General features: G+C 39.6%; 1 protein-coding gene across 2 annotated transcripts in view; it reads right to left on the bottom strand.

Moving 5' to 3' along the window:
* PITPNB (phosphatidylinositol transfer protein beta) overlaps positions 1-9,974 on the bottom strand; it is a 56,768-nt gene extending 46,794 nt beyond the window's left edge. The window contains exons 1-3 of one of the 2 annotated variants that reach the window (XM_032471882.1): positions 9,832-9,974; positions 5,004-5,034; positions 2,045-2,190 (exon numbers count right to left, since the gene is read on the bottom strand). In XM_032471882.1, the coding sequence (XP_032327773.1) occupies positions 2,045-2,190; positions 5,004-5,034; positions 9,832-9,851 (197 nt within the window). In that variant the 5' untranslated portion in view covers positions 9,852-9,974. The remainder of the gene's footprint in view (positions 1-2,044; positions 2,191-5,003; positions 5,035-9,831) is intronic. The other variant, XM_032471883.1, reaches the window with a different exon arrangement.
* Between the last annotated feature and the right edge of the window lie 3,443 nt (positions 9,975-13,417).

Genomic DNA, 13,417 nt, shown 5'->3' with positions numbered 1-13,417 from the left:
TGGCTGGAGTGAAATCAAATGTTTCAAAAAAAATATTTATCATTCTTTTTTTCTCATTAAACAAAAATACAAAAGAGTAAAAAATACTTAAATCACCCATGATTCCACTACCAAGGAAAAAACATTCTCAACATTTTAATGAATCTTTTCCCAAGTGCTTTTCTAATTTTTAAAATTATATACAGCATATTATTTATGTACAAGTCTAGCAACTGGTCTTTTCCATGCAATAATATAGCAAACATTTCTCCAGTATTCCATCGCTTAGTTTTCAAATGAAGGGTATTTTGAATCTACTTATTCACATATAGACGTCACAGATCAGCAGAAAATTTTATATATCAAACTTTTTGGTTTATTTTAGAACCCCCAGAGAGTTCAATGTTTATAATAAAGCGAGTTTTATGTATTGGTAATATGCAATTAATGAGTAACTGTAAAATGCTAGAAAAATAAAGCTGAGTATACGTAAGTAAATGCAGCAATATATTATATAGATTATACCATCTAAAATGCCAAAGTTTTCTCTCAAATGGCACATTTTTAGATATACTTAGGGTGCCAGCAAATTAATAAAAACAATGAATAACAGTCCTCAATGTAATTGATTAATCAAAGCCATTGCCTTCATTCAACCTGCATCAGAGACAAAGAAACGCTGTGTTCCATGAGAAAACAGCACTAAATGTAAGGTTCTGTAAAGTGATGCCCTACCTTATACTCATGTGTCACTATAAACCAAGCAGTAGCCTTAAACCGAGAAAATATGAAAAATAGTGATCATCACAGCTTACCTACCACTTGAAAAAGCTCTGCAAAACACCAGTGTTATTTGATTACATGATGTGAAGAGAAAAAAAGCCAAGTGCAGGGCAGATTCCCTCCCACCTTTACAAAACCAGGGATGCTACTGACAAAACAGACTTTTTAAATAAAATAGACTCTTAAAAACCATCACTGATCTTTTGCCCTTAGATAAATATTGGTGTGCGTTTTCTATTTTAAAATATTTATGCCAAAGGCAGAGATGAGACTGTCAAACTTAGGAAAATGTGCAAAGGAATTTCTACAAACCAAAGAGGTTAAAACAATGAACAAATGATTTGAACAGTCAAGTCACACAAGAAATTCAAATGGTCAATTATTATGAAGACATTCAACTTCACTAATAAATACAAATTTAAACAAGAGGCTATTTTCTGTGCATAAAATTGGCAAAAATTAAAAAGAGAAAAATATGGGAAAATGAATACTCTCAAACTCTTGGAGGGAAATGTGGCAATAATATCAGAATTTTAAATAAGTGTGGCCGTTCAGCAATCCTCCTATAATAGATTCCTCCGGGAGAAATAGTAACTTAAGCATAAAGGCTTATCTACAGCCATGTTCATAGAAAAAGTATCTGTAACAGACAAAAAGGAAAATACTGAAAACCCTGAAATCAACCTTATCACTTAGAGAATGGTTACATAAACTATGCTTATGTCCACACTAAGAAATTTTACTCAGCTTTAAAAAGAATGGAAAGGGCATTAATTAATAACACAAAAGAATGTTTGTGATACATCACTGCATGAAAATTAAAACAAAGTGCAGAACCGTATGTATGGTATGACCTTATCTGTTGTGAAGACAAATGATACAAATTATTCATTTCTATGTTTTCAAAAAACTTACTTGAGTATGTATAGAACATGATCTGGAAGGATAAATGCTAAACTGTTTCTAGTTTCTCTCTAGGGCTATGGATATGTGATGACAAGAGGTGGGGACTGTTCTTAATTTATAATCTTCTGTTTGAATTTTTTAATAAGCAGATAGATTATAATTTAAAAACACTAGTAAAGTGGGGAAGGCTCTCAAAAAATTAAAATACAACATATCATCACGCTGAAAAATTTGGAGGGGGTCACATTAAAGTTTTAAAAAGTACCTTCTCAACACTAGTGAGTTAGGTAGTTACGTGCTTAATAAGTAGGCCGGATAGTTAAAGCATGATTATTTACTGTAACGATTAAGCATCAAATGTGAACATCCTGCTTACCTCTTTAGGTGATAGATTTTGTGTGTATACTGTCCCTTTTCTCCATCCTTCTCATAAGGTTCATTCTTTAAGACTTCAATTCCTTCTCCACCACCAGTCTCATTTTTACTAGCTTCTGCAACAGAATAAAGCTGCCCAACCTGATACTGAAATATTAAAGAGCACAGAATTTCAGGAAGTCAGTAGCAACTGCAGAAACCTCCTATGCTAAAATCTTACTACAGATATAGAAAAGTATACCCAGACCATTTGGTACATATGCTCTATATGAAAACATGACTCAAATTAGAAATAAATATGTTTAGAGAGACAAACACCATATGATTATACAGTTCAAAAAACTATAATATTTTACAAGATTTTCATTACTTAAGAAAGCTATTACTTACAAATAATATATACTATCCATTTATCAAGACAACACCTTGACATTTGGTTCAGTTTTTTGAATAATAAATATACATTTATGTTTTCCAAAGCATTTTCACATCTACTATACTTCATTTAATTTCACAAAATTCTAAAGAAGATATGGCAGGAATGTAATTGTTCCTTATAAGAAAGCTGAGCAATCAGAATACAGTTCTCAGTAATGAGGAGAAGGGATATAAACTGTAATAATAAAAGCCTGCAAATACAAAGAACCATTATAGTCCAAATTTTAGCAGACCTCTGGGGTCTTCTTTTCCATGACGTATGTATATGACACGCCCAATTTGGCCCTTGTCCACCTAAACAGAAACAGTACTGGGGTATCCGGGGTCAGAACTGTTAATTGTGAAGTTCTCCAGTAAACAGAAACTGTTTTTAAACTATTCGTAAATACCCCAAGTATTACCATAAAAGGCAAGAAATTGCTGACAGTGGTTTCTATTTCATTTTAAGGGAACGAGAATTCCCAGTGGCCTGCACCAGCACCTGTGAGCAGGAAGCCCTGTTCTACTTCAGTCTGGAGTTTCTAACAGTTCCAGCGAAGGATGAAAAACCAAGTTCTTGTGCTCTAACTCGTTCTAGTGACTCAGTCATGGCATTATCTCCAATCTCTTCAAACCTGGCTAAATTTCTTCCTCCCAATGAAGAGAGCCTGAAGAAATGCTTTCTTCTTTTCTAAGCATATTTTCAAAGAAAAGCCACCTCTAAAAACTCATCATTCGAAACTAACATTGTTTTTGAGGAATAAATAATAGGGGTCGTTGTAAGCTCAGTAAATACTCATATCTAAAAAGCCCACAGGAAGATGATGTTATCATGCAGGTTAATTTACACATACACATATTCAGTTTGGAAGGGTTTAGGAAGCTGGTATCAAATACATTTCTTAAATGCATGAAAAATAAGTTTTTGTTGAGATTTTAGACTCCTGAGAGGGCTACAGTTCTTCTTTTGGTTTTCATGATACAACACAGGGTTAGTCCAGTAATGCTACAATACTCCTAAGTCCTTCAAAATAGTGTCTCAGATTTTATATAGTAGGATTAAAATGTCTCTAAGTAAGAGGGTTAAATTTGATCTTGGTCAGGAACAGAGTAACAAAAATTTACACAGAAACAACTAAACACAGTATCCAAAAAAATGTTATTAATGGACTGATATTTTGTGGCATGCTACTAGGCTTTCTTTCTCATTTTTAAGAATAACTTAAATAAAGGCAGGAGGCATGTTTATTTAGTCTGAATATAATAAAAAGCTAAGATTATTTTGGGTGACAATACCAAGACTCAGAAAGATTTCAACACGTTGATCCAACCAGCCAAAATGAAAAGAAAAAATTTAACCAAAACAAATGTCAATTTCTACATTCAAGTTCAAACAGTCAATTGTACAAGTGAAAAATAGGGGTGCTTGGCTTGTCTGGAGTGTTTTAATACGCTCCAACACAGAAACCTCATGCTACTGATGTATATACAGCTGTGTTCAAGTCTACATTAAACAGCGCCAGACAGCTACTCATTTTTAGTTCCTGCATTTTATTATTTTTTTTCTGTCTGCCTTCTGTCAGCTGTCACATCTTAGGTTATCAGTTTGTTTTGTCCCACTTCCAATTCACTGCTTCTAATCTAGTGTCAGCCCTAGAAAAACCAGATAACCGAGCAAGTGCAAACTGTGCACAAGTTAGAGGGACTCAAAGGGCTTTATGGGTTTTTGCTACACATATCTTGATTTTTCAGAACCCTTCTCTGCTTTTATTCTCATTCTTGGTTATGACAGATAGCTACAACTGTAGGACATGCAAGTTCTGAATAGGTGATGTTTCTGTACCACGTGCACATCAGGGGAGACTGATCCCTCATGGTTCCACGCTGGTGGGACCGTGACTGGAATACTGTTTTCAACTGAGAGCAACAACTTCAACACATGCAGTAGTGAGACAGCTGGTAAGGGAGTCTAGAGGTCATGTTATATCGGGACAAATGAATGTGCTGGGAATGTTAAACCTTGTGACCTCATATAGAGAGAAGATGGAACAAAAGGGCTAGGGGGAAGAGAGAGAACTGCCAAAAGAAAACCTGAAGGGTTATCATATGCAAGACAGAACAGGTTTACTTCCCTATGTTCAAGTGGAAGGAACTGTAAACAACATGCAAACTTTACAGGAAAGCAGATTTTGGTTTCAAGTAAAGACAAATGTTTTAAAATATCCAACAGTAAAGTAGGCTGCTTCTCTAAGCAGCAAGTGACCTAACCTTAACGTGCCTAAGTTGAGGCTAGAATCTCCTTCCCCTGGGATATAAGACAGAATTCCTGTACTGGACAGGAGGTTAAACTACATTCTTAGACCTTTCCCAAACAAGGCAGTGTAACAAAACTTATTTACAATTAATTATCTGTAACACATCATACTTCATTTTGTCACATAAACTGCAAAGTAAAGGTAAAATGAATACAATGAAAATATGACTTCAGGTTAGCATATCAAAATAAACTATATCAATAAAATACAGAAGCAAGCAAGACTTACCTCCTGAACAGAACATGGCAAAACCACTCGGCTAAAAAGACAAAGGGATAAAAAATATGTTACACGTGAAATAGGTGCTTTAAAACACAGATTTCCACGCTTAAAAGAGCTTTTGCTTTAAACCCAATGATAGCATAATACAAGATGCCATTTATGGAAAACGGTCTTCGCAATGACTACAGTTGTAAATGAGTTTTTAAGCTGGGGAAATAAAACCACCACACTTGACTCTCAATGATCACTTGCACTGAGTGTCCTCATTATTCCAGGACCTCAAAAAAATAGTTGTAGAGAGTCTTACGGGGAGTAGAGGAACAAGAGACAACTCATCACTGAAAATTGCAGAGTACAGGAAGTATTATTTGCAGACTGTCTGGTCAGGTTGCCCTCATGAAATTTTTAGTATGGTTTCATCCTCCATCTATATACTATGCATTTTGTTTTTATGACACTTTTCCAGAATACATGTTTTGAATGTCATGAATGAATTCCTCCAAAAACTGTTCCCCACTACCCAATTAATTATTCCTCACTTTTATGGAGAAAAACATGTAAAAGGTCCTTTAGATCTAATAAGAAAAAACGTTACCATGGAAAATACTTTGAACCTTATAAATATAACCCCTTCTAGGGTAGCTTCAATGTAAGGTTGCTGTGTTTGATCTTGTCCAAGAGAGCTGGTTACTGTACACACAAAAGGACCAGTACAAAGGCATAATGCTCCTGAAATGAATTCTGAAAAAGAATACTATGATGAAGTATTTTATATCAGGATATTGTATTTTATCTCCAGACTTTTTTAGGGAAGTACCTTCACACTTACTTCCACAATAAACTCTGAAAGCCAAGGCTATTCTTAAATATTAGTTGTCTCATGGTAATAGGTCGTGTCCAAGACAGCAACTTATTTTTTTGGCCTGGTCATTCTCAGACTTTTCCCACCTAACCATCAAGCTACCACAGCAGTGTCATCTAAAATCCTATTTTAACTCTTTCTACTACAAGGAGGGGGGAAAAATATCAGGGATTCACCTCAATTTTCACTTTATAGAAAATTCCCAATAGTCTTCCTCATTCCAATTCCTTTTCAGTTGCACTTTCCATCAATTCCTCTCCTATTCCCCTCAAACATTGAGGCTTGAATGCTCACATCACCTTAATCTCTACCACATATGTAACATGTCTCCTGTTATTCCCTCTTCCCTAACTTCTGAGGGGTCACTCATCACTCTAGACTTTCTGATAATGGTCATCTAAAGACAGTGAACAATCCCCAAGTCACAATGGTCACTAACTTCCATTCTCATCAAGAATAAACCTGTTCCACAAAATCCTTCCATACCTAATCATTTTAGCCGTCTGCTCAGGGTACACACTAACTTGCTCACTGTCCCAGTAACAGAAAATAAACTGGGAGAGCAGTGGTTTGAGAAGACTAAGACCCAGGATGGGAGTGTACTTTGGAAGATATGGACAAAGACATAGGTTGGGAGCATATTTTCAGGGCCTGGAAGACAACAGTAAGAAGTCTTATTTAATGTATTAGACAACAAAGAATTCCAGAAGGTTGTTCCAAAAAGTAAGTGACATAACTACTGCCAACCTGAAGATGTCATCTATAGATGGTTATAAACAATGAGAAGCAGAAGGGTGGGGAAAAGCCATTTTTGGGAGGCAGGGCAAGGATTCGCCAAGGCCTGGAACCAGATGATGAGCTGTAGAGGAAATGGAAGGAAGCGACAGAGAGGAGACCGGTAAAGACTTCCCTGAAGTTTCACAAAACCAAAGAATCACTGCTGAGTAATTTTAACAACTACTCACTTGCAGGAAGATCCCTATTTTTATACACTTTCAGGGAAATTTAGTTCACAAAATGAAAGTGACTGATTAAGACATTCTGAATGAATGATATATCGAGTAACTTCTTCAAGATTTGCTTAAGGAAAAGTAAGAACAAAGAAACAAATAGGCTTTGATTTTGTATTTTTTTCTAAAAGCAGTACTCAACTTTTAGAGCAATTTGAAAATTTTCAAACTTCCCTGAAAACCCTCATGAAAATAATCTTCCAAATAGAACTACCAACCAGTTCTTTAAAACCAGGACTTGACAATAATGGCAATTTCATCTATTGCTTAAGAAACAACTTGAAGGGATCTCCCTAACCTAAAAAAGTCATTTCTAACTTTTTAATTCAGGTCAAAAATAGATGGCATTTTTTTAAAGACAACAAACATTTACGAAAACATTTTACAGTTTACCAACATCTTCACATAGGAATGACCTATTCATTGCTCGTGACGAAAAACAATTTTAGAAAGTTGATTTTAAGTAAGAAGAATCTTTTTTTTTTTTTCATTAAACACTGAGCACTTACAGTGTGCTAGACTAGATGCTGTGCTGGACACTAGGAATGTTTAAAATAAGAAACAGCTTCTGTCCTCAAAAAGTATAGCAGGAGTGGGGAGGGTATAGCTCAAGTGGTAGAGTGCATACTTAGCATGCTCGAGGTTCTGAGTTCAATCCCCAGTACCTCCTCTAAAAATAAATAAACAAACCTAATTCGCTCCCCCCAAAGTATAGCAGGAAAAAAAATCTAAGGGAGACATACATGAGGGGTGAATATCAAGAAACGTTAATTTATAATTCCTTCAGAAAAACACATTACACCTTGGCCACATTTCTGCATTTGTTACCTCAGTACATTAAAGTTTTTTTAATGAAACTAACGGTTCACAAAAAAGCATAGTGTGCATATTCCCAATGAGAATTACTCTACATGAATTAGCCTGATACTACTTGCATAACTGTCAAAGGGATCTACTAAACACTTAATTCCCATTTTAGGGGGGAGGAAACAACTAATGAAAGAAAAATGACTACATCTATGATCTAAAATCAGTTCTGCAACTCACTTGCTATGTGACTTGTGCCAAGTAAATTTCCTTTTCTTTTTTTATTTCTTCTTTCTCTCTTTTAATTAAAAAAAATTTTTTTTTTGAAATACAGGTACTGGGGATTGAACCCAGGACTGTGCATCCTAAGCATGCACTCTACCACTGAGCTATACCTATCCCCTCCTTCTGTCTTTTTTCCTCCTAAGTTTTATTATCTGCCACCTACCTACATTATAAAGCTGTCATAGAGTAATAAATGAGATAATATTTGCACGATACATTGGAAGAAAAATTTTACAAATCCAAAGTTCAATACTATAAATAACTTTAACTGAAAATGTCTTTTCTCAGGATCCTTGTCATGGACTAAAGTTATAATTTTTCATTTATTTATTTTACTTTTTAATACTTACTGAACACTTATTTTGTGCCAGAGACTATTTTAAGAGCTGCGGATATGAGAGGCTGCAAAATAGACAGATTCATGGAGTTGGTATGCAGTGAGAGAATACAGGTAGTAAAATAGAAAAAAATTAATAATTGTACTGCACGTTAGATGGTGATATATTGCTATGGAGAACAACAAAGCAGAAAAGGCAAACACCAAATGGTGGGGGTTGCAATTAGATCTTCAGAGAGGGATTCCCTAAGAAGATGATATTTAAGCAAAGACCTGAGAGAGGGAGGTGAATTAGTGAGATAAGGGAAGGGTACTTCACGCAGAGGGGATGGCAAGCAGAAGGGCCTTGAACTGAGCTTTTTCCCTTGGAACAGTGGGGGAACAGCAAGGAAACCTGTGAGCTTGGAATGGGCAAGGAAGGAGCTGTAACTGAAATCATAGCACAAAACAGTGTTAAGAACTCCCAGGCGTTGGCTTTTACTCAATAAGATAAGGAGTCTGGACAGCTTTAAGCAGAGAAGCGGCAGGAGTGACTTTAAAAAAAGAGTTTGAGAACTAACACTAAAAATAAGCTGTCTGGAGTTAGTTAAATCAAGCCGTAATTTTTTAAAGAGTTTAAAATGAAAAGAGCACTTGAAAAACCCAAGAACGGGCCACACTCGAAATCCCTAGTTGCCCGACGGATGCTGACAACACGAACCAGCTGTGACAGCCGAACATTCACTGCCAACCAGATTTCCTGTGATATTCACAGTCCGTGCTGGTAGGAAATGCCGTAAGCCTTCAACAAAACCACGGAGCCGGTCTGATGCACCTGGAAACCCTTCTATTCGACCAACCATGTTAACGCCTCACCTAAACCCCGGGAAGCACATGGAGCCCAGAGGGTCACCCTATCTTCAAGATGTGGCAACTGAGACTCGGAGAAGAGAGAGAGAGCTCTCCACTTCAGTCAACTGAGAGGCTCTAAGCAGCACAGGTTTTCCGTACTCCCGGCTCCCGCAGGAACTTCACGGCGCCTATGTCCCACACCGAATCCCGACACCAAGGATGCTTTTACCTGGCAAGCCCACCTCCCACGGGTTACGGGTAGGCTCCACCCCGGAAGACAAATCGCCTACCCACCGCGTATCCCCAGCCCCGTGCTCCAGCCGGGTCCCACCCGCGAGCCTGGGGGTGGGCCCAGACTCAGACTGGGGTGGGGGGTTGGGGGAAGGCGGGTCCCAGCGGAAACTCCCGGCCGCGCCTACCGGAGCCACGCGCTCCGGCCGGGACTCCGCCGCCTTCGCCCGGGGGGAGAAGGCAGCAGTGTTACCACAGCAACGCCGGGGGGGTGGGCTCTGGGGTAGCGCGGCGGCGGGGCTCGGAGTCGGCCAGCGACGCGGGCCGGGGGCGCGGGCCGCGGGGAGGGGGCGCGCGTAGGGAGCGGCCGGCCGGAGGCTCGCTGCTTCTTAGGAATATTCCGCCACTTCTCAATGAATCTCCAACCACGGCCGTCCTGTAATCTCGCTCACGCCCACTGATCCCACTTACAATTCTTTAATCAGCACCATCTTCCCGGAACTCCTTCACAGCTGCCGCCGACACCGCTGCCGCCGCCGCCGCCGCCGCCGCCGCCGCTACCGCCTCTCACGGCGCTTGCGCGGCCCCGCCTCCCTGCCTCCGGAGCCCCCGCGGCGCCTGCGCGTCCACACCCTTCCGCCGCTGCCTGTCGCGTCAGCGCGCGAGAGAGGCTGGCTCCCCCCCAGTTGCGCGCCCCACCCAGGACGCGCGAGGCTGCCACTGCGGCTGCGCGAGATCGGCGCGCGCTCGCCCGTGCCCTGCGCGGGCTCCTCCCTCCAGTCAAGTTGTCTCGCGGCGTCTGAGCAGCCTGCGCTCTGTGGTGAGTTTTCCAGTCGGTTCCCTGGAAGTCGTTTTCTGGTGACTAGAACTAGACTTCCTCCCGCTGCTTTTGAGAGGGGGCCCGCCTTGCTGACGGACACCTCACTGCCGAAGTCCATATTAAAGACTTGAGACGGGTCCAGGCGGCCGAGGCCGGAGGTGTCGGTGGGCTTGGCGGCTCGCGCGCACGTTCCAGAAGCCCAGGCCGAAGCCCCGAGCCGCCGTGGCCACACGAGTTCTCAATGTCCACACCCTCCCCTGCCTGAGAGCCCAGTCCCCCCAGGGTCCGTACCCGACGCGAGGGGCGGCCGACACTCCCGACGAGCCCCGGTGGGAGAGGGGGTGTCTGCCCTTAGGGTGGCGCGTCCCAGGGGAGGCTCCCCCGACGGCCCAGGCTCCAGCCCAGAGGCCAGAAGTTGGACCTGTGGAGGCGTTGTCGCCCGAGGTCACTCGCTTCCTCTCTACCAGACAGTTTTAGCATAGGGGACACACCTAAAAGCAAAATAGACACAGTCCCTGTCCTCACTCGGAAACAAATGAGGGAGAATTGGGCAGAGTGGTTAAGTGATGTTCCATGAATAAAATAGCATGGTAGTGGGAGAGGCAGGGTAATCAAGGGCAGGGCTGTCGGGAGGCCACGTTTGAGCCTCAAGCTTTAAATAGCCCCACCTGTGGAAGTGGGCGAGGCATTCCTCTTAGAGGGAAATAGACCGCGGGGCTGAAATAGGCTCAGAGTGGTGGTTGAGGAGCAGGTAGAGGGCAAGTGTGGCTAGTACCTCTTAAGTGAAGAGGAAAAACAAGCTGGGACTAAATAGATCACTAGGCCCTAGTAAAGAGCTTGAATTATATCCTGAGAACCATAGAAAGCTGTTGAAAGGTTGTGAAAAGAATAAAAATATTAAAACACATATAAATCTATATGGAATACACCTAGTGGAGTTAGGACTGCTTCAAAAAAATAATAAATAATAGTAGTGAAATATTTACCTAAAAGCTAGAGACTTCCTAAAGCAGTTCCTGGGATTCACTAAGTTTCTGTAATGTGTGAAGCACTCTGCTAGTTACCGTGATGGCGAGGTTTCAAGGAAACACATGCTCTTAACTTTCAGGGAGCTGAGAAACTGGAAATAGCTCCTATTGATTGGGCATCGGTTACATGCCAAGTACTGTGTTAGGTAATGGAGATGTTTTGTCTCATTTCACCCTTAAGACAACCTTAAGAGATAGGTATTTTAGCGTGCTTAAGAAAGGAAAAGAATGTTCAGAGAGCCAAGTTAAGTTACTTGTGCAAAAGTCACTCAGCTAGCTTGTGAAACAACAAGGTTTCAAATCCAGGTTTTAAAAACTTCAAAATCTAGTCTTTCCAGTGCACTTTTTCTAGGTAAAAATAAATTAAAACTTGAGGCATATAGACAATCTTTAGGACAAAAAGTTTGTCTCAGTTATGGGTAGAAGGAGGTTATGGTCAAAAATCTAGATTATACTTAAAGATAGGAATAGACAGTCTACAGATTTGAATACTATACCCCTGTATATTAGAGTTAGGAGATGTTAAAGTCCAAGGATGTAGTATTAACTGCCAAGCCTGGAATTAGCCATCTTAAGTTTTAGTCTCTCCCCTGGTGTTATACATGCTGAAAATATAAATAGCTTTAAAAACGGATCAATTTGTGGTTGACAAGGCTTATTAATCATTAAGAAAAATGAGGATGTTGCAGAGCATTTCTGGTAACTTTTGAAGTCTTCCCACAAGTGTTCACTAATTCCATTCTCTGCATAGCACAGTTGCTGCTCATAGTAACATAAGTTTGTAAAATACATGAGGAGACAGTGTACTGGGTGGAGTGTAACTCTGAACCAGTTATACAGTATGGACATTGTCTCCCATCTAAAGATTCATAGTAAAACATGAAAACCACAGGGATATGGTTTAAGAAAGGTTAAGAAAGTAATCAGTTTAGGTGCATTTATTGAAGGAAAGAAAATATAGTAATTCAGAATTAGCTAGGTTGATAGAACATGAAATCTGCATAACTAAATTAAATACTTGTATACTACATCTGCTTAAGGGATAAAAATGGCAGAATAAGGGAATATTCTCATTCTCAAATGAGGGAATGAAGACTAGAGTAGGAAAGACATGAACTCACCCCAAAATGAGAAAGGACATTTGAAGAAAAAGACTATTACATGTGAAAAAAATAAGCTAATGGTTACCCCCCCCCCAATAAGATAATGGATAGTGGCATTTTCTTGTTTTAAAGCTAAAGATGTTGAATCTTGTGTGTTTTTGCACATATGGACATGTAATGGGATATAACTTATTAGTAATTGATTCTGGATGTAGAAAAGATCCAACCTCTTTTTTAAGCCTGTTCCTCGTTCTAACTTTCCTCCTTCAACAAAGGTAACCTTTACATACAAAATGTCCGATTGAGTTTAACCAATTCTACAAGCTTCACGTAACTACCAGTCTCATTACTTCTCTTGTATACAGTTCTGGAACAAAGAGCTCTTTATAGTAAGAATGATGGTAGATTTTACTGAGGCAAACCAAAAAGTTTCTGAACATGAACAGTGTTTGGAACACTTATGCAGTAGTTGATGAAGTACAACTCTGGTCAAAGAAATTTGAATGGTCCTTCAAACATTTGAAGAATTAAATTCAAATAATTGAATGTGGCTGCTCTTTTTTTTTTCTTCTTCTTAAAAGACATTTTTAACCTGGAATCCAAATACCTTTTGGTGAGTGCTCCCAGGGAATTTGTGAACCATTGAAATTACATATTTAATTTCATGTCTATGTACATTTTTTAGGGAAGGCTTCTATAGCTTCTGTTTGCCTTGCTTACTCTGCTTTTGCCATCCTATTTTCTTTATCTTCTCTCGATTCCAGAATTATCTTGATTGAGATATTTCTATAAAAAGCCAGAAATATTTACAAGAATACTTTGATATTGTCAAATACTAGGGCATAGGTCATAATATTTTACTGCTGTGGGAGAGAGAGGACTGGCCTTGCAGTAGAAAGCCCTTGGCCTGAATTCTGTCTCTGCCACTAGCTAGCTATGTACCTTGAGTAAATTGTTCAATCTCAGGAGCTACGATAGCTACAACATAGATTTGTTGTGCAGAATTAAAGGTATGAAGTATATCTTACAGAGTATCTGATATATATTAGGTGATCAGTGAATGGGAATCATTTTAAAACACAGCTTTCAGAGAACAGAACAGTAAT

Source organism: Camelus ferus, chromosome 32 (genome assembly GCF_009834535.1).
Source record: "Camelus ferus isolate YT-003-E chromosome 32, BCGSAC_Cfer_1.0, whole genome shotgun sequence".
NCBI classification, from domain to species: Eukaryota; Metazoa; Chordata; class Mammalia; order Artiodactyla; family Camelidae; genus Camelus; species Camelus ferus.
The sequence above is the reverse complement of the archived record's forward strand: the minus strand, read 5'-3'. Positions and strand labels throughout refer to the sequence as shown.